Here is a 26,943-nt window from a genome sequence, read left to right on the forward strand (position 1 = left end):
AGGCCGCGCCCTCGAGATCGAGACCCCACCCTTCAGAACAGTGGCTCCGCCCTCTATGTCCTCAAGCCACGCCCCTTAGCTCCTGGCCCCGCCCCCGAGCCCCGCGCTGCAGCAGTGCCTGCTTTTCCACGGCCCCGCCCTCCCGCGCCTTAGCAGAGGGCGGCGGCGGTGGTGGCGGCGGCGGCGGCGGCGGCTGCTGAAGCAGCCGAGGAGGATGGCGGCGGCGTCGTGGACGCGGCGGAGATGAGCGCCCGTGGCCCCAGGCCCAGGGCGGCGCGGCCGGAGTGGGCGGGGGTCCCGATGCAGGCCCGAGGGGGGCCATGGGGCAGGTCCTGCCGGTCTTCGCCCACTGCAGTGAGTATGAAGAGGATCCGGCCTGGTTTGGGGCGCAGAAACCCGCGTGGGGTCCTCTTTGGGTCTCCATCTTCTGCGCGCGCCGCGGGCTCGAGCTAGAGCCGGGTTGAAGGGAAGGAGCCGAAGGAGACAAAGGAATCCTTCTCCTCCCCTCCCCCTCCCACCCCGCGCTTTGGCGGCAACTGGGACATCCTGACCCGGAGAACCCGCTGCAATGGGGCGGCGGTGCGGGTCATGGAGCTCGCCTGTTGGGGGGCTCTCGGGGCACGGGATTGGGTCGCCCCGCCCAGTCCGAGAAGGAGCAGGCGCGTGGGGAGCTGTCCCTAGCTCTAGTGCTGGCCGCAGCTGACTGGTTGAGTCAGGCTGGAGAAGCATTCGATTCCCTTCATCATCCATTTTCGCATCTCACCCTCGTAATCTGCCCAAAAGGCACTTCTAATGTCACCCTGAATGTCCGACCCCTGTCCCCCAAAACACCATCATTGGGTTGGTGCCAACACTACTGAGTCTTTAGTTGGCTTTTCCATTCAGAAGTAACCCTGCCGAAGACCCCACTCCTCTGCAGGCCTCCAGGTTGCTCAGGTGAGGAAATGAGGTGGGGGCAGGTGGTCGGGTTTCGATTTTCGAAGGCTTCGAGGCTCTCCTGTGTGCAGAGCCCCAAGCTGACTCTAAGGGGCTAGCTTCTTGGTTCCAAGTCCCTCATCTGATCCTGCTCAACTCTGAGCCATTGGCTCTAGCAGTCGGTGTTTACCATCCTGCGTCCCACACAGGGTGGTTCTGACAGCTGGGGATGCCGACGCTAGCAGATCTAGCCACTTGCACGTCTTGGGTATCCAGATGCCCAAGTTCTTGAGAATGTGTGATTTGGACATTTTTAGTTTCACTCCCCTCCCCAGTGTCCAAAGATCTTGTCTTTAGCTAAAATTACGAGGGGAGACCCTGCACCCTGTCCCCAGCCCTACTCTCCCCGACTCACCCCTTTACACCCCTCTATTCCTCTTCTAATCACAATGCCCCCCCCCCCCCGGTCTGGCAGGCTTCTCTCTAGGCATCTGCGTGATTCACTTCCTTCAGGTCTGAGATCTGTTGCCATCAGAAAAGCCTTGAAGACTATCTTGTGTCAAACTCAGCCTCCCTTCCTCGTCTGACTATGTTTTATGAACTCCTCCACAGGGTGTAACTTTATGAAGCCAGGAGTTTTGTCTAATTTGTTCATAACATGCTCCCCCAGGGCCTAGAACAGTGCCGGCCACATAATGTGTACTTAATGGATAATGGTTGCATGTGTGAATGAACTGAAAATTCCCGAGGCTCCTCCTTTGAAGGCTGATATTGTTTCCTCTAGCCCAGGCGGAACTGGGGCTATATATGTTCTATATGTAGGGATCTGAGGTTAACATTGACCTTCTGATCCTCCTGCCTCCACCTCTCCCGAGTTGGGATCACCAGGCATGCACCGTCACCCCATCTATTTGATGCTGGGGATTGATCCTGGGGCTTTGTTCGCTGTAAGTGAGCACTCAGCCTGGTGATCTACATCCTTGGCCATATAGCAGAGCCTCTAAGACTTCTGTGTTCCTCCCATCATCCTCTTCCTCTTCTGGGTCTTTAATTAGTTTTTTTTAAAGATTTATTTATCTTATGTATATGAGGACTCTATCTGCACATACACCTGTAGGCCAGAAGAGGGCATCAGATCCCATTATAGATGGTGTGAGCCACCATGTGGTTGCTGGGAATTGAATTCAGGACGTCTGGTAGAGTAGCCAGTGCTCTTAACCACTGGGTTCTCTCTCCAAGTCCCTAATTTTTATTATCCTTTTTGTTTTGTTTTGTTTTTTCAAGACAGAGTTTCTTTGTTAGAGTCCTAGCTTTCCTGAAACTAGCTCTTGTAGACCAGGTTGGCCTTGAACTCACAGACTTCTGCCCTGCCTCCTGAGTGCTGGGATTAAAGGCATACACCACCACCACCCAGCTATTTTATTCTATTTTTTTTTGAGCTAGGGTTTCTCTGTGTAACAAACAACCATGGCTGTTCTAGAACTCACTTTGTAGATCAGGTTGTCCTTGAACTCACAGAGAGCACATATTTATTTTGCCTTTATGTACGGCTGTGCACCACGTGCATGCAATTCCTTCTGCCGCCAAAAGAGGGTGACTGGTTCCTTAGAACTAGCGCTAGAGATGGTTGCAAGCCTCCATGTGTGTGCTGGGACTGAACCTGGGGTCCTCTGCAAGAGCAGCAAGTGAAGCAGGCATCTCTCTAGTTCCTCCCTTCTTTTTCTTCTTCCTTCCCATCCCCCTCCTCATTCCTCCCATCTCTTCTTCCCACTGAATCTAGGACTTTCTGTGTGCTGGTAGGTGATTTACTCCTGAGCATCCCCAGCCCTCATTTGGCTTTTTATTTTTATTTATTATTATGTTATTTATTTATTTATTTGATTTTTCAAGACAGGGCTTCTCAGTGTAACAGTCCTGCCTGTTGCTCTTCATTTTGAAACACTCTTGCTAACTTGCCCAGGCAGGCTTTGACCTTGTGGCCCTCCTACTTTAATCTCGAGCAGTTGGAAGTACAAGCCTGTGCCATCAGGCCTGCAGCTCTGAGGTTCTGTTCTCAATGCCCCTACAGTTTTACAGTCTGTATACAGAAGGCAAAACGTCCTGTGGTTCAAATGTTCTAAAATTCTCTTAGTTCCAGCCATCCAGGCCTCCAGCACTGATGCACTTCTGTGATTAAATGATTATTATTTTTTCTTTTTTTACTTTTTTTCATTTATTATTTTATTTTATTTGATTTTTGAGACAGTGTTTCTCTGTGTAGTCCTGACTGTCCTGGAACTCGCTTTGCAGACCAGGCTGGCCTCAAACTCACAGAAATCTTCCTGCCTCTGCCTCCCAAATGCTGGGATTAAATTCATGCACCACGTGTGTGTGTGTGTGTGGGCGGGGGGTGCCCCACGAGTTCTGGGTCCTGTGTGTGAAGGTCAGAGGTCAACTTTAGAGAGTGAGGTTGGCCGGGTTGGGGCCTTGCACATGTATGGTATCTGTGGTTTAGACAGTTCGAGCCACTAGAATCTTTCTTTCTTTCCCATTGCAGAAGAAGCTCCTTCTACAGCCTCTTCTACCCCCGATTCCACCGAGGGTAAGTGCAGCGGAGAGACGTGGGGGGGGGGGTCCTCACGACTGGGTGGTTTGGAGAAGCTGAGAACCCTTCTCCCACTGCAGGAGGGAATGACGACTCGGATTTTCGGGATCTACACACAGCCCGGGAATTCTCAGAGGACGAGGAGGAGACCACATCGCAGGACTGGGGTACCCCAAGGGAGCTGACCTTTTCGTACATTGCCTTCGACGGCATAGTGGGCTCTGGGGGCCGTAGGGACTCAGTTGCCCGTCGCCCGCGGCCCCAGGGACGTTCAGTCTCAGAACCACGAGACCCACCCCCACAGCCCGGCCTGGGGGACAGCTTGGAGAGCATCCCTAGCCTGAGCCAGTCCCCAGAGCCGGGGCGCCGAGGTGACCCTGACACCGTGCCCCCGGCTGAGTACCCGCTGGAGGACCAGCTAGGCTGGGCTGCCCGGAGTGCGGGATCCGGGGAGGATTCGGCTACCAGCAGCTCCACCCCACTGGAAAACGAGGAGCCGGATGGATTGGAGGCCGTTGAGCCTAAGGAAGGTGAGATCTCAGAGGTGCTCAGAGGGTGTATGGCACACCAGGATACCTCCAAGAAGAAAGCTCATGGCCTCTCTCTCTCTATGACACTAGAGGCGAACCTGGAACTCCGACTTGCTCAGGCTCTACGTTCGCAACTTGAGGTCCTGACTCCTCAGCCTAGCCCCAGTTCCTGGACCCCCCAGGCTCATACTCCATCCCCATCAAGATCACAAGATTCGAACTCCGGCCCTGATGAACCTCTGCTGAACGAGGAAGAAGAGCATTGGCGACTGCTGGAGCAGGAGCCAATCACAGCACAGTGCCTCGATAGCACAGACCAATCAGAATTCATATTGAAACCGCTCCTTCTAGGTAAGTGGTTTGTGAGCAGACGGCTCCTCTGGGCTGTAGAGGACCTTGTTCAACTAGACAGAGTTAGGGAGATTGACACTTTTAAGTGTAACAGGACCAGCTTGGCACAGGACCTAAGAACAATGGAGAAGGGAGTCCCCCAAAATCCCCTTTACCTGAGGGTCTGTGGTTTTGGGGTTCTCCCCCACAATGCATATGCAAACTGGTAACTAACTCCAGGGCTTGTTCCACACGGCCTTGAACTCCATCCACCTGCCTCAGCCTCAGCTGGGATCACAGGCCTGCAGTCACCAGACCCATCCCATTTATTGATTCATTGGGTTCTTTCCTTTCTTTCTTTCTTTCTCTCTCTCTCTCTCTCTCTCTCTCTCTCTCTCTCTCTCTCTCTCTCTCTCTCTCCCTTCCTTTCTCTCTTTTCAATTTTTCTTTTCTTTTTTGGTTTTTCAAAGACAGGGTGGGTTTCTCTGTGTAGCCTTGGCTGTCCTTGAATTCACTCTGTAGATCAGGCTGGCCTCAAACTCACAGAGATCCACCTTCCTGTGCTTCCTGAGTGCTGGGATTAAAGATTAAAGGCCACTGCCTGGCCCCATTGGCTCTTTCTTTCTCTCTCTTTTTTTTTTTTGTCTGTTTGTTTGTTTTGTTTTGTTGTTTTGTTGTTTTTCAAGACAGGGTTTCTCTGTAGCTCTGGAGCCTGTCCTGGAACTTGCTCTGTAGAACAGGTTGGCCTTGAACTCACAGAAATCTACCTGTCTCTGCCTCCCACGTGCTGGGATTAAAGGCATGCACTACCACTGCCTGACTCCTTTGGCTTTTTTTGTTTTTTTGTTTTTTTTTTTTTTTTTGGTTTTTCGAGACAGGGTTTCTCTGCAGCTTTTTTAGAGCCTGTCCTGGAAATAGCTATTGTAGACCAGGCTGGCCTTGAACTCACAGAGATCCGCCTGCCTCTGCCTCCCGAGTGCTGGGATTAAAGGCGTGCGCCACCACCGCCCGGCTCCTTTGGCTTTTTGTACTCGAAATTAATGGTCCACGGAGCCCTGGGGTTGGGTGATGTCAAAGAATTAATCCTTCCTTCTTCAGAGGACTTCATCTGGAAGTTGAATGTGCCCATGGGACTTTTAAATTTTTTTAAAGGATCAGGCCAGGCCTGACAGCATATACCTTAAATTTCAGCGCTTGGGCAGCAGAGGCAGGTGTATTTTGGCGAGCCTAAGGCTGACTTAGTCTACATAGTAAGCTTCAGTCTATTTCAGGCTATATAGTGAGACCCTGTCTCAATTTTTGCTCTGTTTTGGTTTTAGCTTTGGTTTTTGGTGACAGGGTTTGTCTGTATAGCCCTGGGTGTCCTGGAACTCATTTTGTAGACCAGGATGGCCTTGAACTCACAGAGATCCACCTGTCTCTGACTCCCACGTGCTGGGATTAAAGGCATGGGGTTAAACTGCCTGGTGTTGTTTATTTTATTTCAGGTGTATAAATGTTTTCCCTGCGTCTTCATCTGTGTACCAAATGCATGCTTGGTGCCTGTGAAGGTCAGAAGAGGGACCCACATCACCTGGAACTAAAGCTAGGGGAGCTGTGAGCTACCTGGTGGGTGCTGGGAACTGAACCCAGGTCCTCTGCAGAGTACTGAGTGCTCCCACTGAGCCATCTCTTCAGGCCTTCTCAGGACAACTTTTGGGAGTCCATCTTCACCTTTCACCTTGTAGAGGCAGCTTCTAGGGGTGGGGTGGGGTGGGGCTTGAGACAGGGTCTCATTATATAATATAGCTTTGCTGTCCTGGAACTCACTGCATAGGCCAGGCTGGACTCGAACTCACAAAGATCCGATTTTTGTTGCTACATTTCCTGCTCCAGGCTAGGTGGCTGAGAGCTTCCAGGCAATTCTCTGTTTCAGCCTCTCATCGCATTATAGAAGTTGCTGGGATTGCGGATGCTCAGCACCTAATCCTGCTCTTTCCCTGGTTCCTGAAGGCCTGACACAGGACGCCAGGCTTGTGCTGCAAGGTCTTTTATGCACTGAGCCACCCCCACCCCAACACACACCCAGGTCCTCTACAAAAACTTTTCTTGTGGGCTAAAGAGATGGATTAGTTGTTACAAGCACTGACTTTTCTTGCAGAGAGCAGGCGTGGTGCCCAACTGCCTGTAACTCCAGCTACAGGGATCTGACGCCCTCTTCTGGTCACTTTTGTTACATGAACTCACATCCTGGGCACACTCACACAAAGAGCCATAAAATATTAAATGGATTTCCTCTCACCAAGTATGGTGGTGCACTCCTGTACTCCAGCACTTGAGAGGCAGAGACAGGAAGATTATGGCTTCAAGTTCAGCCTCGGCTACATAGCAAGTTCTATTTAGTACATTGTGACAACTCAGGATTTTAATCCTAGCACTTGGAGAGGCTGAGATAGGAAGATTGGGAGTTCAAGGCCAGCCTGGGCTACCTGAGACACTGTGTTAAAAAAAAATAAAACCAAGGGGGGATGGAGAGATAGCTCAGCGGTTAAGAGCAATGACCACTCTTTCCCAAGACCCAGGTTTAAATCCAAATGGCAGCTCACACCTGTTGGTAACTCCAGTTCTAAGATCCAACGTCCTCACACAGGGATACACGCAGGCAAAACACCAATGCCCATATAAAATAAAATGAAAAACTTAAACAACAACAAAAAAAAAAACATAATGAAACCAAAAACTTTTACTGAGGCTTGGCATGATGGGGAATGTACACCTTTAAATCCCAGCACTCTAGACCATTAGGCAGGTGCATTTTGGTGAGTTCCAGGCCATCCCGGGCTTCGCAGCGAACAAAATGGTCTACTTTTCCCTAACTGTATTGAGTCTTTTGTTAACAGACTCTCAGCCTAGTTTAAAAAGCCTGGGCCTCCAGGAACCGCAAGCAGTTGGTTAAAGACGACTCCTTGTCTATTTACAAAGTTCCAATTTGGGAGTTGTCCCCACCTCTCTGGACAGCCATTGGTTGGGTACAAAGGGGCCCTTCCCCTCCGCTCTTTCCCTCGGGTCTCACTGAAGTGGGCAAAATCCCCAGAAGCCGGGCGTCTGCAGCCGCTCTCTCGGAGTCGAGATGGGGAGTAAAGGTGGGCTTGTCGGGCGGCCTAGAGCCGGGGTCCGGGAACAGCAAAGGGGTTCAGATTTACCCTTTTTTTCCTTGCGATCTGGGGCATGGTTTCCACCTGGGTATTTAGGGTTGTCAGATATGCATGCTAAGGCTGGGGCGGCGGATCAGGGGACGTCTTGAGAAGACGTTGAGGGAACATGGGGTCCCCTCTTTAAGCCAGAGAGCTTTGGGGCCCAAGAGCAGGGACGTTCCCCTCCCCCAGCCTGGGAGTCCTGGCTCCGGCGCTGTCACTCAGACTGGATGTGCCAGCACAGCTGCAGAGGCCCCCTCCCCCTAGCGAGCCTAAACTTAGCCCCGCCTCAGGCGACCCGGCCCCTCCCCCACCCCCTGGTGTGTGTCTGGGGAGACGGACTGGGAAGACCCCCGCATTAGGGAAAGAGGACTCTTCTTTAGTGTTGTTTAGGAGAATATATAAAGAGTGTACAGAAGTGAGATCAGACTCTGGGAGCAGCCCAGGGCTTGGCAAGTTGAATGGTTGTTTGGGGGGGGGCGCTGTGGATCAGTTGGAAGGAAATAGAAGGATACTGAAATCAAAATTTGGGGCTCGAATGGGTGTGGCTCCACTGGAGTGCTGTAGAGGTTTGGGTAAATAGGAGGAACCCTTTAAGATTGGACATCCGCAACCATGGGCTCTGGCCTAGCTTGGTTAGTGAGTTCATCATCTCTGGGAGGGGTCAGTAGTTTGCGGTCAGGGTTCAGAATATCAGATGGTGTAATCATATACTTAGGACTTTAAAAAATGTTTTGGTAACTAGGCATAGTGACACACCCCTAGTACTTGGGAGGCAGACGCAGACGCAGGAGGATGGCTGTAAGTTCCAGGGCGGCCAAGGCTATTATATAGCATAACCCTGCCACAGAAAACAGACTCCCCAGCAACAAATAAGTTGTTAGTCTTCCCTGTGACCAATTTGACAAAATGTATACTGTTAAAGAACAGGGAACATGCCGGGCAGTGGTAGTGCATGCCTTTAAGCCCAGCACTCGGGAGGCAGAGGTAGCTGGATCTCTGTGAGCTTGAGGTCAGCCTGGTCTAAGAGTTCCAGGACAATCAGTGCTACACAGAGAAACTCTGTCTCAAGAAAAAAAAAAAGAATAGGGAACAGGTCCACCCAAGTAGTTTCCAAGCCGGGAGTGTATCTCAGAAATAGGCGTACACAGAGGTGAGGATATCCATAGACCGGGGCCTCTTGCCACACTGCTGTGGCAAGGGGAGAGGGTACAAAACAAAGTGAATGACCCCCCCACACACACATTGAGATCAGAGTTGAATAAAATGGAGAATGTCACAGCCACAATAGAGCATTGTGTGGTCCTTAATCCAGAGTCAGGCATGGTGGCACACGGTTCTAATTTCAGCACTCCAGAGGCAGAGGCAAGTGAATCTCTGTGAGTTCAAGGCCAACCTGGACTATATAGTCAGAGCTATGTAGTGAGACCCTGTCTCCAGTAAACACATAAATAAACAAGGCTGGTCAGGGGATACATCAGTTGGTAGAGTCCTTGCCCTAGGTTTGATCCTCAGCACTCAGGATGCAGAGGCAGGAGGATTGATTGCCTTGAGTTTGAGGCCAGCCTGGGCTACAGAGTGAAACTCAGTCTAAGAAAGAGAAAGAATTAGAATAATCATGAGTTCAGACCAACCAGGGCTTCAGAGTTTAAAGTCAGCCTTCACCTCACAGTGAAAATCTTGTCTCTTAAAAACGAACAAGAACGAAGTCAGTCGGGTTAGTCCCAGCCATTCATTGACTTCTCTCCACAGTGGCAGACCTGCTCTACTGGAAGGACACCAGGACGTCTGGAGCCGTCTTCACGGGCCTCATGGCCTCTCTCCTCTGCCTCCTGCACTTTAGCATCGTGTCCGTGGCTGCGCACCTAGCCCTGCTGGGTCTCTGCGCCACCATCTCTCTCAGGGTTTATCGCAAAGTGCTCCAGGCCGTGCACCGGGGTGATGGCGCCAACCCTTTCCAGTGAGAACTCATGACCCGGTTCAGCTGACCATGCAATGTGGTCCTTGACCTCAGCTCATGCACGGCCCATTCTCCTCCTCATCATGAACCCTGGTCCCCAGCCCTGATTCCTTCCTTTATCCTCAACTCCCTTTCCTGACCCTGCTTTTCCACCAGACGTCTCATTTACACGCATGTTAAAGTCACTTGGCCCAGTCTGAGCCCCCCCCATTACCCCCCCACTGAGTCACAACACACTCCTTGACCCCATCAGGGCCTACCTGGACATGGACCTGACCCTGACTCGGGAGCAGACAGAGCGTTTGTCCCAGCAGATTGCCTCCCAAGTGGTCTCCACAGCCACACAGCTGCGGCATTTCTTCCTGGTAGAAGACCTGGTGGATTCTCTCAAGGTACCCCCTGTAGCCCGAAGCTTATCTGTTGTTCCTGCCTGATACCACAGCCACTTATAAAATAATCACTCAGAGGCTTAATATTAGCTATAATTGTTTGGCTGATAGCTCAGGCTTATTACTGACTAGCCTCTTGCATTTAAATTAACCTGTTTTTATTAATCTGTGCATCGCCATGTGGCCTGTGGCTTACCAGGAATGCTCTGGCATTTTGTTCCTCTGACTGCTGCTGGCATCTCTGGACTCTGCCTTCTTTCTTCCTGTATTCAGCTTGGCTTTCCTGCCTAGCTATGTTCTGCCAAGCCATAGGCCAAAACAGCTTTATTCATCAACCAATAGAAGCAACACATTTGTAGTGTGCAGAAGGACATCACACACATCAGCCCCCCAAGACTGCTTCTGTATTCCCACCCCTCTCCTCCGTGCCCATGGTGGGGGGCAGGGTTCACAGCCCATAGGTCTCTCTGACACTGACCCTCACCCCACAGCTGGCCCTTCTCTTCTATATCTTGACCTTCGTGGGAGCCATCTTCAACGGCTTGACTCTTGTCATCCTAGGTGAGCTGGGAAGGGGCTTGCTGAGGTCGGATGGGGGAAGGATGGGGTTCCACATGGACCTGTCCCTCTCTGCTAGGAAAACCTGAACCCCCCTTCTTTATAGGAGTGGTCGCGTTGTTCACCGTCCCCCTTCTGTACAGACAGCACCAGGTGAGTATGGCAAACTCTCCATTGTCGACATGGAAGTCAAAAACGGCTAGTGTGAGTGCCTTCCTTCTAGAGCCAGGACCCCACACACAAGTCCCAGGCAGACTCGGGAGCCCTGCTGCCACCCAGCACTTAAGGAAGGAAGCTGTCTGACTCCAAGACCAGTTGCTTAGACTCCACCAGTGGGGCTGGGGACATGACTCAAGGAAGGGAGGTAAAATACCTCGAATGCAGAAGTCTAGACCTTTGGTTTTCAGTATGTGGGTGGGAACCCTTTGGGAAGTTGAACGACCCTTTCACAGGGGTGGCCTGAGACCATCGGGAAAACACAGATATCTACACTACGATTTATATCAGTAGCAAAATTACAGTTATAAAGTAGCAACAAAAGTAGTTTTATGGTTGGAGTCACCATACCCTGAGGAACTGTATTCAAGGACTGCAGCATTAGGAAGGCTGAGAACCACTGGTTTAGACAGTGGAAGGCCGTGGGTTCAATACCAGTGCCACCAAAACAGCGAACAATCTGAGAACCCAGGAGGCTGAGGCAGGAACATCCCTGTACATTCAAGGCTAGTTAGGGCCAGGTAGCAAAACCCTGTCTGAAAATCAGATGCAGGCTGAGGATTTAGCTCAGTTAGTAAAGTCCTCGTTGATGCCTAGTAGTGTATAAACCAGGAGTGGTCGTGCACACCTCTAATCCAAACACTTGGGAGCTAGAAACGGAAAGACCAGAAGTTCAAGGCCAGCCAGTCTCAGCTATATGAGACCGTCTCAAAACAGCAAAGGCAGAAGGGCCAGTTATGATTCTCATAGTTGAAACAGGAGTGATGAGCCCCATACCCTCCTCTGATTTGACGATGTGAGAGCCGGAGGCAGAATCCTACGTCAGTTACCCACAATCCCTTGCCTCTTTGGTCTCCCCAGGCCCAGATCGACCAGTATGTGGGGTTGGTGACCAATCAGTTGAGCCACATCAAAGCTAAGTAAGTTCATGAGATGATGACAGGGAGGGTGGTGGAGCCTGGGATATTTGTTGTTGTTTGTGGGTTTTTCTTTTTCTTCCTTTCTTTCTCCCTACCTCTGCCCCATTACACTTCCCCAAATCTTCCAGGGCACAATATCTCTTTCTCAAAGCAGGTCGTCAGGCTGAGGACAGGGGCTAGCTAATCTTCTGCACCTCCTCCATCTCTTGTCAACCTCATGGCCCCTAATTATGCTCCCTAGGATCCGAGCTAAAATCCCCGGGACCGGAACCCCAGCAGCATCTGCAGTCTCCGGATCCAAAGCCAAAGCCGAATGAGAGGGGTGTCTCTGCCCAAGGGACGCCTGCCCACACCCCAACAGCCCACTTGCCCTTCACTTCCCGTGCATCCACACCCTCTCCCACTCCGCCAAGCCATTTCCCAGTGGGAAGTGCCGGAACGACTGGGACTACATTTCCTAAGAGGCTCTGCTCTGAGAGTCCAGGAACGCCCAGGCCCCTTAGCCGCGGAGCCTGCTGGGACTTGTAGTTGCGTAGTCGGACGCTGTTCTGCACTTCCATGACCCGTCGCTGGAGGCACCGTGAGGGATTGGTGTCTCTGAGGTCACCAACCCCTAAACTGGGGCTTTGCATGGGGCCCAGAGGAGCCCTGAGCTTGGATTTACACTGTAATAAAGACTCCTGTGGAAAATCCACGGCCTTCTGTGCTTTAAGGCCCCCTCCACTTACACCTTCCTACACTGAAAAGCATTAAAACAAACAAACAAACAAACAAACAAAAAAAAACCCTAGTGGTAGCGAAATCCTTAAATCCCAGCATTCGGGAGTCGGAGGTGGGTGAATCTTGGAGTTTGAGACCAGTCTGGTCTACACAATGAGTTTCGGGACAGCCAGGACTGTATAGAGGGATCCTGCCTTAAAACAAACAACGACACAAAGAATGATTGGGGGCTGTAAAATGGCTCACCTGGGAAAGGCCATGAAGGTCTGAATCGGATCATCTGAATCCACCAAGGTAGAAAGAGAATCGACCCTCATCGTCTTCCATATGTGCTCCATCGCGTACCTGCGCTCACCCAAAATAAACATGAAAATGTCACTTTAATGATTTCCAAATAAAAGTTAGAAAATGAATTATTGTGGCTGATGAGAAGTACCTACCTCCATGCTGATCACCCAAGTTTCATTTCTGGGAACCACATTGTGAACGATCAGAAATAACCCTTCAAGTAGTTCTTGTACACTCTCACAAATGCATTCAAATAAATAAATAAATGTTAAAAAGGAAGGAAGGAAGGAAGGAAGGAAGGAAGGAAGGAAGAGAGAGAGAGAGAAAGAAAGAAAGGAAGGAAGGAAGGAAGGAAGCCAAACGACGGAGGTAGGTGGACTCCTGTGAGTTTAAGGTCAACCTGGAATATAATCGGACCCTGCCTATAATCTATAATCATCAGACCCTTTCTTTCGAGGCCAGCCTGGTCTACAAGAGCTAGTTCCAGGACAGGCTCCAAAGCCACAGAGAAACCTTGTCTCAAAAACAAAAAAAAAAAAAAAAAAAAAAAAAAAGGTAAAAGATTTAAGATCAATGAGAGAGCTCAGCCGGTTCTTGCTACACAGGTGTGGTGACATGAGCTGAATCTGGGGAAGGTACATAAAGGTAGAGAAATGCGGGGCTGCAGAGAAGTTAGGAGCACCAGTTGCTCTTCCAGAAATCCAGGGTTTCCCAGCTCCCACAGTGGCTCATGGTCACGTTAACTCCAGTGTCAGGGGATCTGATGCCCTCTTCTGGCCTCTTCAGGCACTGCATACGAATGGAGTACAGCCGCACATGCAGGCATCGCAGAAAATAACAGGAAAGACTGAAAGACAATTGTTTCCATAATCCCGTCCTCTCGCTTCCACATTGATGTTGTCATGTACACACATGCACATAATAACAATAAGCATATTTTCCAAGTGCGACCTAGCAGAAATCCTAGAAATTTCTATGGTTAGTTACGATAACGATATTGTTTCCCAAACGTCAGTTATTCCCTTGTGAGATCTTTACACTAATGGCTCGTGCTAACGTGGAAGACCATTTGTCTAGTATATATAAGGTCCCGCGTTTAATACCCAGCACTGCCTGACACAGAAATGCCCAGTGGACAGTCAGACATGGTGGCACATATATGTAATCCCTGGACTGAGTTCCAGGTCAGCTACAAAATTCAAAGCCAAATGGAACTATAGCAAGACTGTCTCAAAAGATTAAAGGTAGGACTGGAGAGATAGCTCAGTGGTTAAGAGCACTGGCTGTTTTCAGAGGACTCAGGTAAAATTCCTGTTACCCACAAGGTGATCACAGCTATCTGCAACTCCAGTTCTAGGGGACCTGACATCCTCAAACAAACATACATGCAGGCAAAGCACCAATGCACATAGAATAAAAATGAAATTAAAAGAAAAATCAAAGACTAGGTATGCAACTCAGTGGTAGAATCCCCCAGTGAGGAGCTGGGGTGTGGCTCAGTGGTAGAGAACTAACTTAGCTTGCAAAGGGTCCTGAGTTCCATCCTCAGCACCATAAACAAGTGGCATAAAATAGAAAAATATCTTTTGTAAAGAAAATGCTACTTTCCACCTTGGAAGCAAGCCAGTGTCGCTTGTCAGAAATAGCTTACAGTAAAGACAGACACAAAAATGTTGAGACTTGCTTGTCCGTCACTGCATCACTTTCCTCTCGCTGTGCGTGGCATTGTGCAGACGGAGACGGAGGTGCCAAGGAGTAGTTTCCTCTCGCTGTGCGTGGCATTGTGCAGACGGAGACGGAGGTGCCAAGGAGTAGTTTCCTCTCGCTGTGCGTGGCATTGTGCAGACGGAGACGGAGGTGCCAAGGAGGAGCTACAGGCGCACGGTTTGCAGTGTCTCTGCTGGGCAGTGCAGCAGCTAGCTATGAAAACAGAGAGGCAGCGAGCGGGTGGTGGCGCACATCTGTAATCGCAGCACTTGGGAGGCAGAGGCAGGTCGATCTTCGTGAGTTCAAGGCCAGCCTCGTCTATAAAGCAAGTTCCAGACCGGGTAGAGCTGTTAAACAGAAAAACCCTGTCTTGAACTGACCCCCCCCCCCAAAAAAAAAAAAAAAACACACAGAGAGGCTGGGAGATGGCTCAGAGTTTAAAGGCGTTTGCCGTCAAGCCTGATGACCTGAGTTCAATCCCTGGAATCCACAAGATGCAAAGAGAGAATCCACACCCTAAAGTTGTTCTCTGCATCCAGGAGGCAGAAGTAGGCAAACCTCTGTTAGAGGCCAGTCTTATCTAGGTAGTGAGTTTTAGACCAGCCAGGGCTATGTGGTAAAACCATGCCGCGGGGGTGGGGGGATGGGGGGATGGGGAGACGGGGGTGGGGTGGGGGGAGGACAACAAACAAACAAAAAATACTAAAAAAACCAAAACAGCAATTTCTTTATCTCTAGTCAAGTCGTGCTACTTTTTAAATTTAATTTACTGTTGCCTTGTTTAGTTTGTCTGTTTTGTTTTTATGTGCACTGGTGTTTTGATGGCATGTGTGTCTGTGTGAGGGTGTCAGTTCCCCTGGAACTGGAGTTATAGACAGGTATGAGCTGCCACGTGAGTGCTGGGAATCCAACCTGGGGTCCCCTGAAAGAGCAGCCAGTGCTCTTAACCTCTGAGCCCCTCCCCCCCACACAAGGCACTTGCACAGCAAGAGAGAGGCCATAGGTCACACCCCAGTACTACATACATGTACATGCTCTCAAATGGAGAGGCGATCTAGTGGGTAAAGGTGATCTCTTCAACCCACATGGTGGAGGTAGGGAGCTGACTCTGCAGGTCGCCCTTATGCACCGACAAGAATAAATACACCAGACCGTGGTGGTGGCACACACCTGTAATCCCGGCACTCAGGACTCAGAGGCTGTATGAGTTCGAGGGAAAATAATATATATTATATATATAATATATATATAACATATATATATCTTCTACTATATACATACTTCTTCATTTTTATTTCTTTAGTTTATCGAGACAGGGATTCTCTGTTGTAGCTTTGGAGAGCCCATCCTGAAACTCACTTTGTAGACCAGGCTGGCCTCGAACTCAGAGATCTGCCTGCTTCTGCCTCCCGAGAGCTGGGACTAAAAGTACGTGCCACCACCACCTGGTGGCTACTGTGCTTCAACAAAGCTTTATAAAGATACATTCGTTCACATATTTCCTAAGACATGATGTTTATATCAAAGTATGGGGAGGTGAGAGAGTACTAGTAAGTAATAGATCAAAAAAGTTAATGTCCCAGGCCTATCACTGCACCTCTACCTAGCGCAGCTTCAGAATTGAAGTAGCCGTCGAGCGCCACCTAGCGACGCCTTCATAGGTTCTCTGGCCTGACGCTAGGGCAGTGGTTCTCAACCTGTGGGTCGCGACTCCTCTGGGAGTCGAATGGTTTCACGGGAGCCTCTAATCGCCATTGGAAAATACAGATATTTACATTATGATTTATCACAGTGGAAAGACTACGGTTATAAAGAAGCAAAGAAAATTTTATAGCTGGGGTCACTACAACATGAGGAACTGTATCAAAGGGTTGCAGTTTTAAGAAGGTTTAGAACCACTGCTGTAGGGACTTGAGTATCTCAAACACGTTATGCTGATGGGGAAACTGAGGCTCAGAGAAAGATGGTGACACCATCTATTCATTTAATCACGTGGTGACTTGGTTGCGTGTGGCAGGGGAGGGAGAGAGAGAGAGAGAGAGAGAGAGAGAGAGAGAGAGAGAGAGGGAGAGGGAGAGAGAGAGAGAGAGAAATTACTACTATTCAAATCGGGGTCAGGTGCGGGAGGTCTTACTAGGTGGTGGTGAAAAGGAGGCTTTGTGGACACCGGGAGGAAAGACAACCGAGCCGAGGGAATCAGCATTACAAAGGCCCCGAGGAGCTGCACCCCTCTCAAGCCAGTTCTAGGAGGGTTGGGTGGGGGCTGTTTATGGGGTATAAGGGGTTGGATTATAGGGCTCTACGAAGCAGTTAGAGAACTCAGTCTTCTATCATCTGAGATGGAAGACAAAGAAAGGAAGAAAGAAAAAAAAGAAAAAAAGAAAAAAGAAAGAAAGAAAGAAAAGAGACTGTCTCAAAAAATCAGAAAAACCAGTGTTAGTAAGAATATCGTAATTATGGTGCTGTAGAGTTCATTTCTCCTAGGGATTCAGAGCCTGGAGCTCACAGTGGACGCCGGATTAACAGGGGTCCGTTTATGCGTGCAGTTCCACAAAGCAACAGCAGGTGTCGCCTTGTGGCCACGCGCCATCAAACCGTACGAGAAGCTCGCGTCTCCCTCGCAGAAAAACGTGAAAAATTCTGCCACGAAGAGGCTTCCAAGTGCCGCACGAGTTTTATTTTAAAAACAAAACAAAGCAAACAAAAAATGAAACTGACTTTTCACCTCGCAAAAAGTGCTTTTCCTGTACAACCTGGGAGGTAAGTGCTTTAGGCGCTGCTTCCCAGAATGCAAGGCGCTATGCAAATGAGGCTACTCATATTTATCTAATAAGAGCCACTCATATCATATGTTGTAGAGAAAAAGAAAACAAATGTTCACGATAAAATTGAAAATATGATCAGAAACAGTTTATTTTGTCCAATAACACAAAAACGATGACCATAAGTTAAATGATTTTTTATATTTGGCCTTTATATAAGTGTCCGAAAATAGCTCCTTCTGCCCGGATGATCCTCAGTGGTCTGGGGTGCAGGCTTCAAACCTGTAGCTGTTTAGCGACAGAGTGGTTCAATTCCACCTTTCGGGCGGGAGTATCTATCCCATTTTGCTCCTTGCATCATAGTCTCTAAATTCACCTCTATTCTTACTTATTCTCTCTTCATAGTTGCTTTTTATCCCTCCCGGAAGGATCAAATGCATTTCAAAAGTGGATTTAAGTTTGTTTCTACAGTTCTAGGATATTCTTTTATATCTCCGATTTCTCTTCTTCAACTATTTATTCATCCAGGCATTTTGCTCGCATATGTGTTTAATCACGCAGGCAGTTCTTAGTCATGTATTTGTTCATTTGTTCAATCTGGCTCAGCCCTGTCTCTGTATTTGAGCAGTGATGTTGTGATCACACCTTTAGCGTTGGTCTCAGGAGATAACCCGGACAGTGGAGAAGACAGCACCAGGCAATTATGTATTTAATTAACCCGAGAGAAAAGTAGAGCATATAAAGTTATATCTCAAGGAGACTTAACCAGGGTGACCTTGGGACACATTTGAGGGATGACATATGAGAATGGGGAAACCGAGGCTGGAGCATTTGCCTTTCCTTTTCTGAGGTCACCAGAACTCTCAGGCCGCCTGACGGGTGGTGCACCTGAAATGGCAGGTATTCTGTCTCCTCCGCGTCTCTCGGATCCTTTCTCTCCCTTTCTGGGTCCTCCTCAGCCTTAGCCTGTCTCTTTTAGCCACTCTCAGTCTGGGGAATAGAAGAGTCCACCTAAAATAACACTAACTGCTGCTCCACTGCTCAAACCCTGCTAGGAATCCCTAGTGCCGGCAAAATAGCATCGGAACTCTATTCTAAAATGTCATTGCCTGCAGAATGTCCTTGAAGGCTATTCCCACTCTCCAGATGCCTTATGTGTCTCTCACCGGGAGCCTCTAGCTCCCCAGTGCCCCGGTAGCTGATATCTACCATCTTCTCCCCTTGCTCCACTTCCCAAACGCTGGGATTGCCAGCGTGCCCCACCACACATGGTCTTACTCCCTCTTAACTCTTGCTGAAATCATTGGCCATTCAGTGTTCCGAATATTTTCTTTTCCAACCGTGAAGTCTCCTGGACCCTTCACCACCCTCAGTGCCTCACACCTGACCTTCTGCCCCTTCCTTTTTCCTTAAGGTGACTAGGCCTGGAAACAGGGAAGTCCTCCCAAGGATCCACTTTCCTGATTTCGTTAGTTGCCCCAATAAGGGCCTGTGAAGGCTTCCCAGCCTTCCGAACTCATCCTGTCTGGCTGAAAGGAAGCCATGTAATCGGTGCCCAGGGGAAATAGACACTTTGACCTGGTAGATACATTTTTTTAAAGCTTTTTATTGGCGACAGTGCAGAACCAAGGGGGGAGGGGAGCTGCCCAGTGCTAGACTGCCCCAGCACCCCCGGGGTCAGGTGCAAAATACAAAACAACAAAATCACAACCACAGTATGGGTGGAGCTATGGAGTCAATGAATTGTGTTCGGCAGCGACAGGCCCTTCTGATCACACACTCCCACCCAGGATTCTCAACAATACAGATTGTAAAAATCTACCACCCAGTCACACTTACTCACGAAAGTAAAACTGCATGTCCCCATCAAACCCGGAGCTGACAGACAGAAGGAAGATCAGGGCCAGTGAGAGAGGAGACATGTTGGAAGCGGTCAGAGAGGAACAGACCGGGAAAAGACTGTCTCCAACAGCCAGAATGGCTGGGACAACAAAAATGTGACATTTATGGAGGGACAGCCAGATAGTCTGACTCGAGTTCCCAGAAGCGATTTCGAACTCCACAGCACACTTGCAAACAAGGAAACTCGCACGCACACACGCACAGAAACACGCACACAGACACTCATATATAATATATTTATCTATACATAATAGATATAAGTGCCTTTCGGGAACCGGGGAAGGGATAAATAGCTTACGGGGTTAGGATTGGAACCGAGGACCCAGGACAGGGCGTGGAATGTGTTCCATGCAGCACAGGGGAGCGGGGGAGCGGTAGGGCCCGTCTCCCCAATATTAAAAAATAGAAATCTGACTCGTGGAATTCTCACGAGGTGAAAGCTGGAGGGAGGAGCCAGGACCCATATTTGGGGCTGGAGGAACCGGATGGAGTGGGGGATAGTGGGAACTCAGTTCCCTCTTAAGTATGCCAGTCCAAAATATATTTGGGGGTTCAAATATCAAGGGTGGGGAGCCAAAGCCTCAGCCCTGAAAACTTCTCTGGAAATTGCCTCGACCTCTGTGAGAGGATGCGGGGCTCCCAGGGTGGGGAGAAGTTGGCGTCCTAGGCTGGGGAAGGCGGGAGACCTTGGAGATGTCTGGGGCCTGAGCAAGAAGGCTACCAGGATGCATCACCGTCACTCCTTTGAGTTTAACTCCCTGTCGAGGGGAGGAAGGAGGCAGTTGGAAGAAGGGGAGGCCCAGGGAAGGCTTTGGAAGGCTGGGGCACCCGGCGCACCCCGCAATCCGGCCGCTCATTCACAGTATAAAGCGCTCCAGCAAGACGGGCGTCGCAGCGCCCCCTGCTGCCTGAAACCAGAAAGGCCCAACGAGGACGGCCAAGGGCAGCCAGGGGTCGGGGTGAGAGGGACTTGGCATAATACTGCACAGGAGTAGGCTCGGGCCTGAGTAGGGAGGGGGCTCTGTAGCAGATGAGAGAAGAAAAAAAAAATCCAACCCGAGCCAGTTTTTCCAGGAGGGAAAGACTGAATAGTCAGATAGGGGTTCACATTTTGGAATAATCGGGGAAGTGGGGTTAGCGGACTCCCAAAGTGGGCACCGACTTCCCTCAGTCGGGGGCTCAATTCGTCCCGGAGGAGGTGAGGTTGTGACCTCTTGAAAATGTTAAGTTAATCAGCTAAGGCCCGAGGGAGCATAAGAGAGCTATCTTGGTCACCCTGCACCCTGGAGGGTGGGTGAGTAGGGGGTGGTGGAGAGAAGGGGAGGGGCTGTCATTCCTCGTTGGGTATTTCTGGGGGTGCATGCCAACTTGTCCACAAGCCCACCCTGCACCCCACACCCAGCACCCTTTCCCCTTCAGCCTCACGCAAGACGCCAAAAGTGGGCGTCACATCCCACCCACCCACCCACCCACCCATCCATCTATCCCCAGAAGTTGGGTTGAATTAATAGGACCATTAGATATCTGCAGGAGGGGTGTCCATCCCCGCCCCATCCCCTGTCCCCAAAGTCACCAGCTCTCCGGCCTCGCCGGGGCACAGAAACCAGAGACGGAGCTCAAAACACAAAGGTCCTTCCATCATCTCCGATGGCAGAGGCGGCAGGCAGTCAGACAGAAGAGTCAAGGGGTCCACACACACCCCCGACTGCTTCTTCCCCTCTCTTCCTCTTCCTCCTCCTCGTTCCTTGCGGGTTTGTTTGTTTTGTTTGTCTAAAGAGTTCACAGAGCAAGAAGGGAGGGCGAGTTCAGGGGGTCGGACGGCTGCTCGCTGCCGCTGGTGCGTTGGGCGCCGGCGAATGCGGAGACCTCCGGGCAGGTGAGGACAAACGAGGAAGTGTACGAAGGGCTAACAACGGGGAAGGGGTCGCCGAGGACTTGAACTTCACTGTGTGTAAAGAGAGAAGCCGTCAGGTTGGGGGGTGCGTCTCGGCTGGTCTGGAAGGGCAGGGGCGGTGGTGGAGGGGGCGGCAGCAGCCAGCCGAAGCCGTCTTCCTTAGCGGATGTTGACCCTGGCAAATCTCTCACCTCGGCCAGGGGGCCTGGCCCCGGCCCCTCTTCGTAGGGGATCTTGCAGCCCGGTTTGTGGGCCACCAGGACAAACTCCAGGCGTTCCTTCTCTTTTTGCAGCTCGGCGATCTCCGACTCCAACTCTGCCTTTTCCTCTTCCAGCTGATCCGTTTCCTGATGGCGCCCAGGAAGGCCAGGTCATAGGAGACAGAAAGGAAGGACAATGGTCAGCGACCACACCAAGTGGCTCACCCGCCACACACACACATTCTAGCTGCTGATCCAGAGGCCCCGATGACCCCTGAGAGGGACCCCGTTGGAGCTTCAGATTCCTCAGCTAAGCAAGAGATTTTAGGGGAAAGCCAGGCAGGAATGAAAGACTCTGGTGTGGAACAAGAACTCCAAGCCTGATGTGGTGAACACCTGTAAAATCCAAACACTCAGAGGCTGAGGCAGAGAGAGGAAGGCTTGTTTGAGGCCAGCCTGTACTAAGGAGTACTCTGTCTTAACAGGGGAGGAAGGGGACAATATGGCTCAGTGAGTAAAGTCGATTGTCAGCAAGTCTGACAAATTGAGCTTGATTCCTAGGACCTACAAGATGGAAGGGTAGACCCAACTCTGACCTCCATGTGTGCTGCCACACAACTGCACACAGACAAACGTAAGCAAATAAATAAATACATGAAATAATTTTTTAAAGAGAGAAAAAGAAAAACAGTGCAATTTTCTGTGTGCATAAACAATGGTTATGCATTGTTTTTGGTGTGGTTCCGTTCCCCCTCCTTCCTTCCAGTAGAAAAGCTGAGATGCGCCCTGGTTTCAAGGGGCAGGAGAATATTATGCAGGCATTAGGGACGGGACCCTCAACACTGGGGTAGAAGGAAGAAAGGAGAGGTTTGGTGGGTGCCCCCAGCTCAAGTTCTGGAGAACTGTAGGTGGTTGGGGCAGGAGGTAAAGAACTGACACAGCATAAAATAATTTGGTTTCAAGCCAGTCAGGATGATGATCCGTGCGTCATCTCAGCACTCACAGGGACTGAGACAAAGGGCTGTCAAGTTGTGGTAGCCATGCTGGGCTACACTGGAAGATCCCCGTCTCAGAAAAAAAATAGAGGTACTGCGGCAAAATGGATTATTCATGGATTATTCCTTAACCAAGACAAAGAGAATGACCTCCTCCAGCTGTCCTCTTAAACTGAGAGAAAGAGATGGGGAAAGTGGCGGAAGAGGGAAGTGAGCGGGTAGGGTCTGAGCATGCCTATACAGCGACCCCATCAGCCCGCACTGACCCTTGTTTCTTAAGTGGGAATCCTCATTCAGGACATAGGCACAGTGAGAAGTCGGGTGCAGAGCAAGGCAGAGAACCCCCTGCATAGCCTTAAGACACCCCAGAACTCCTCCTTACCGCCTGGAGTCGGTCGGTCAGCTCCCTCCGGCGGTTTCTGCATTTAGCGGCAGCCAGCTTGTTTCTCTCTCTGCGAACCCTTCGCTTCTCTTCTTCTTCTGGGGTAAGCTGAGTCAAAGAGATGAGGATTATTAGTTTTGGGGATACCTCTGCCATCCGTGACAAAACTTCTTTGCCTCCAGAACTCCAAACAACAACCATTAATCCTCAGGGGCAGGAATGAAGGAATGATAAAGCTCCTGCAGCCTTGAGGCCTCAGAGTACCCCAAACTTTATGGCGACAGAATTACTTCCCTCATCTCCAGGCCAACTTTTTAATTTTTTTAAATAATGATTTCTTGCAGTCCAGGCTGGTCTCAAACTCAATAAATAGCACAGGCTGGCCTCGAACTCCTGATCCTCCTGCCTCTACCTTTGGAGAGCTAGGGTTACCAGCCTGCACAAGCACTCCTGGTTTATGCTATGCTGGATATCTACCCAGAGCATCATGCATGCTAGCAAGTACTCTACCAACTGAGCTCACATTCCTAGGCCCTTCCAGATCAACTCCTGAGGCTCATTCTTACCGTCTCTTCTCGGGGTCTTCTAGGCCTGGCTCTGGCTGGGCGGGCAGGCCCGGGGCCACTGCTGGTCGTACTGGTCGAAGGCCCACCACTTCCGCTTGCTCCACCAGCGCTGTAGGTACTCAGGCCTGGTGTTGAGTAGCTGGTTCCTGGCATGTCATAAGGGTCAACAGCTGGTGGCTGGGAGGCCAGTGGCTGCCCCTGGGACTGGGCCATGGAAGAGATGAGGGTGGGTTGCACAAGCCACTGGAGGTCCTGGCTGGTTGTGATTGCAGTGACCGTTGGCACGAAGGAGCTGGGCATTTCCCCGAGACCGGCGCACTCCTACGGGGTGAGACATACACACACAGGCGTAGACACAAAAACAAAGCCACCGACACACACACGCCCAACACACATAACACACACCGACCCCTGTGAGTGAGCACAGGGTGAGCGGGTGTGGATGTGTGTGTCACAGGCAAAAAGCCACAACACCCACCCTTCCACTACACCGTGACGCAGTGGTTAATGAGAGGATTCTGCTCAACTGCCTTCTACCTCCTCCTTCTTCCTCGGGGAAAGGTTGCACGGTTCCAGCGGGTGGTGAATCACACCCCGGGTTGGTGACTCTTAGGTGTGTGGGGGGGGGTGGAGAGGAGGCTGGACAGAGCCTGATGACAGAACCTCCCGGGATGGAGACACACACACACACACACACACACACACACACACACACATACACACAGTCACAATACCCCACCCCCACCCCAGAGGGAGGGAGAGGGAGAGGCCTTAACTCAAGCCTTCCTCTCCACTCACATACAAACACACCCCCACTGTATGAGGGCTCCCGCAGGGGCGGAGATCCCAGATCCAATGGTGTTGTGGGACTGGCCTAAGAGTTGAGAGCATCCCTTCCGAATTTCTGTCTCTTCCCTAATGAGACTGACAAGTGACAGATTTGAGTGAACCGATAGGTAGAGAAAAGTACAGTGAGGATCCCTCAGACTGTCTTGTAGGGGATGGGGGCGATATAGGATCTGTATCCCTAAACCCAAGAAGCGTCCATCACCACCCCCCTCCCGCAAGTGGAATCCTAGAGGCTTAACTACTCTGGGGGGCGTGGCGAGGGAAGGGCTGAATCTCTGGCCAATCAGGATCCTGGGAACTAAGGGAAGGCGGACCTTTTAGAGACCACCTGGCTGCCTCCTCTCGGGGTAGCTCATGAAGTGTTTAGACACCTCGAAAGGACCGGGAGTTCAGCGTGCAGGGAGCGCTTATATGTGCGCCTGGAGAGGGGGTGACGGTCTCCAGTTCCCACTTAGAGGCGCTAGCACGCAGCCAGCAGCCTCCTGCTTCTAACAGCAGCGGGACTAGGTCCCCACAAGGTCCTCTCATACCCATGAGTTGACAGAGTCGCCCCAATCACGACCAGAATCCCTAGCTCTGCCTCTTGGAGACCCCCCCCCAGCACGGAAAAACCACAAAAAGCAGGGAAGGGAGCTACGCTCTACAAATAGGAAGGAGATGTTGATTGGCTAAAGCCCGCTCCGCGATAGCCAATCAGAAAGTCGCGCTGCCCCCTCCCTTAGCAACGTGGCCTCGTCGTTCCAAAATAGAACGTGCCCGGGACGTCAGGGGCGGGGCGGGCGGAGGGGGCGCCGTGCGCTGTGCGTGCCCCGCGTCAGACGGAGGATTCCAGCGCGTCAGCCTTTACGCACGGGTTACCCGTTACGTCTCCGCGCAGGAGGCGGAGGCAGCGTGATCGGGGTTCGAGGCCCAAACTCTCGCCGGGTGGCGGGCTACCGCGGCCGTGCAGTCCGCGCTTGGAAGGAGAAGGGCAGAGGAGAAGGCTACTGGAAGCTTCTCTGGGATTTTTTGGGTTTTTTGTTTTTTCTTCCCCTACTTGCCTAGCTCTGGGTAAGGAAGCCTGAGCTCAGCTAAAAGTTCTCAGCTTCTGCTAGCCACAGCGATACTTTGCACCGGGCTTCGCCAACGCTTGCCCAACTACATTCCTTTCCCGCGCTCCGCGTACATAACCTCTTGCAAACGTCTCCCCATTCCTTGCAGTTTGCAAACAACAAAAAAAACCAAAGTGCAACCCAAGCCTCTTGCTTTCCCAGATCCTGAGTTTTTGGCGCGTCTCTATCTGAGAGGATACTTAATCCACATTTTAGACTTAAAGAAATATCTTTTTACATGACCACCAAAGTATTATCTTTGTGATCGAGAACTTACCTGGGAGGCGGCGGCGGTGGGTGGACTGCCGAAGGAGTCCACCGAAGACAGGTACTGAGACTCGGCGGAGGGTGACGAGCTACACCGGGAGCCGGAGTCGTAGTCTCCGGGGAAAGCTTGAAACATTTCCCTGGGCACAGGGGGGCCCCTGTGACCACGCTGAGGTCGCCGGGAAGCCAAGGCTATGGCCGAGTGGGATGAGATGCGAGTCCGGAGTGGACCGGACACGTCCCCAAAGTGCGCTGCTTGGGGGAGCTACGCGTCCGACACGAAACACTGCCCCAAGTTTCGATACAAGTCCCCTCTGCAAGCGCCCAGGTCCCCTTTAGGTCGCTGCTGTACCTCCTGAAAGTCCAGGCTCCGCCGATTTCACGGGGGGCGACGCGGGGATCGCTCCCCGCCCAGAGACCCGTCGTGCAGTGCCGCCGTTCAGCGTGCGATTCGGACGCGGTTTTCTTCCTTTCCAGGCGTCCCACGAAATGGGGGAGGGCAGAGGGGCGCGATCCAGAAGCCCACAGAAAGTAAGTCTATCTTCAGGACAGAACGGAAGAACGATCTAGAAGGAGTCTTGCAAAAAGAAACCCACAAAACTTTCTCTCCAGTTAAAAAATAATATATATATAAAAAAATTTCACGGCAGTCAAGAAGAAGAAGAGTCACCAGTAGTCAAGTCCCGCAAGCCCCGGCTCCGCGTGTCCCCGGCGTAGCTGCTCCAGTCTTATGAATGAAGCCGGGATGCCGGGCTGAATTTATGCGTCCGGGACCCGCCCCCCCGCTTGCGTCACCCTCAGCTCCATGCACAAATCTCCCAAACTCTCCCTCCCCGCCACCATAACCCCTTGTGGCACCCCCCAGGGCCTCGTGCATTCTCCACCTACCCATAGGATGACCCCAGTGGTCTCGGGGGTCCCCAAAGCTGCGTTCTGAGGGTCTCCGCGGGAGGGGATCCCGCCCCGCCCTCCCCGGAGTTCCTGTGACGCAATTAGCCATATAAGGAGCTCGGTCGGCGCGGCCGAGTGTTTGTTTGGTATCCTAGCAATGACGTCAGAGGGAATCCCTCGCTCCCGCGCGCGCCCGCCGTTGCGCCGTGCGGAACCCGCCCGCGCCTGCGCAGTGCCACGCCGCCCCGGGGGCTGAGATTGACAGGCGCCTGAACTCCCGGGAAAGGCCCCTGCTGACCCCGGCGAAGGAAGGTGCAACCCCAGATGCCCAGGTCTGCTTACCCAGAGGCTACCATCCTCCCCAAACCGGTGCAGCGCCCCCGGCTGGCGGAAGAGAGCAAGTCTTTAGTGCAGAACCTAATAAGAGGGGTGTAGTCAGTCTAGGCGGGGGAAACTGAGGCTTAGGCGGGGCTGGAAGGTCTATGATGTCGCCAGGTGTAGGTGTAGATTAAGGATGGCGTCCCCTCCCCAAAAGCCTTCGTCCCAGGTTCGGCCTGACTCTCTGACCTTAGAAAAGGTGCTCCCTTCCTGAGCCAAAACTTCGATGCTAAGCAAAGGATGGGTGGCTTCCGGGGGTAGAGGGTGCCCTGCATCTGGGACCCTAAAGAATTGGATCAGGTAGGAACCTACACCCAGTGAGTTCTTCGGGCCTTATCCGAAGAACTTTCTATCTCTTACGGAGATAGAAAGGAAAGTATGTGTAATTAAGAACAATAATAATAGGTGTAGCTGGGCAGTGGTGGCGAACACCTTTAATCCCTGCACTCCGGAGGCAGAGGCAGGTGGATCTCTGA

At 51.3% G+C, this 26,943-nt stretch overlaps 2 protein-coding genes and 1 non-coding gene across 3 annotated transcripts; 2 read left to right on the top strand and 1 right to left on the bottom strand.

Moving 5' to 3' along the window:
• Positions 1-320: 320 nt before the first annotated feature.
• Rtn2 (reticulon 2) lies at positions 321-12,265 on the top strand. Its single transcript, XM_038340190.1, is given in 14 exon segments — positions 321-354; positions 3,452-3,496; positions 3,580-4,029; positions 4,120-4,380; positions 7,274-7,300; positions 7,303-7,390; positions 7,392-7,436; positions 7,438-7,481; positions 9,285-9,492; positions 9,746-9,884; positions 10,373-10,442; positions 10,546-10,592; positions 11,517-11,575; positions 11,817-12,265. Coding segments are annotated over 14 exon segments (1,593 nt in total). The 3' UTR covers positions 11,893-12,265.
• Positions 12,266-17,293: 5,028 nt separating this feature from the next.
• Positions 17,294-17,380, top strand: Trnastop-uca. The gene has a single exon. It is a non-coding gene; the product is annotated as a tRNA-Sec (tRNA).
• Positions 17,381-20,462: 3,082 nt separating this feature from the next.
• Positions 20,463-25,909, bottom strand: Fosb (FosB proto-oncogene, AP-1 transcription factor subunit). The gene is made up of 4 exons (XM_038340145.1): positions 25,209-25,909; positions 22,992-23,312; positions 22,426-22,533; positions 20,463-21,195 (listed from the first exon to the last, which is right to left on the bottom strand). The coding sequence occupies exons 1-4, from the start codon at positions 25,332-25,334 to the stop codon at positions 20,734-20,736; spliced, it is 1,017 nt and encodes a 338-aa protein (XP_038196073.1). The 5' UTR covers positions 25,335-25,909; the 3' UTR covers positions 20,463-20,733.
• Positions 25,910-26,943: the final 1,034 nt, after the last annotated feature.

This window comes from Arvicola amphibius, chromosome 8 (assembly GCF_903992535.2).
Source record: "Arvicola amphibius chromosome 8, mArvAmp1.2, whole genome shotgun sequence".
NCBI lineage: Eukaryota > Metazoa > Chordata > Mammalia > Rodentia > Cricetidae > Arvicola > Arvicola amphibius.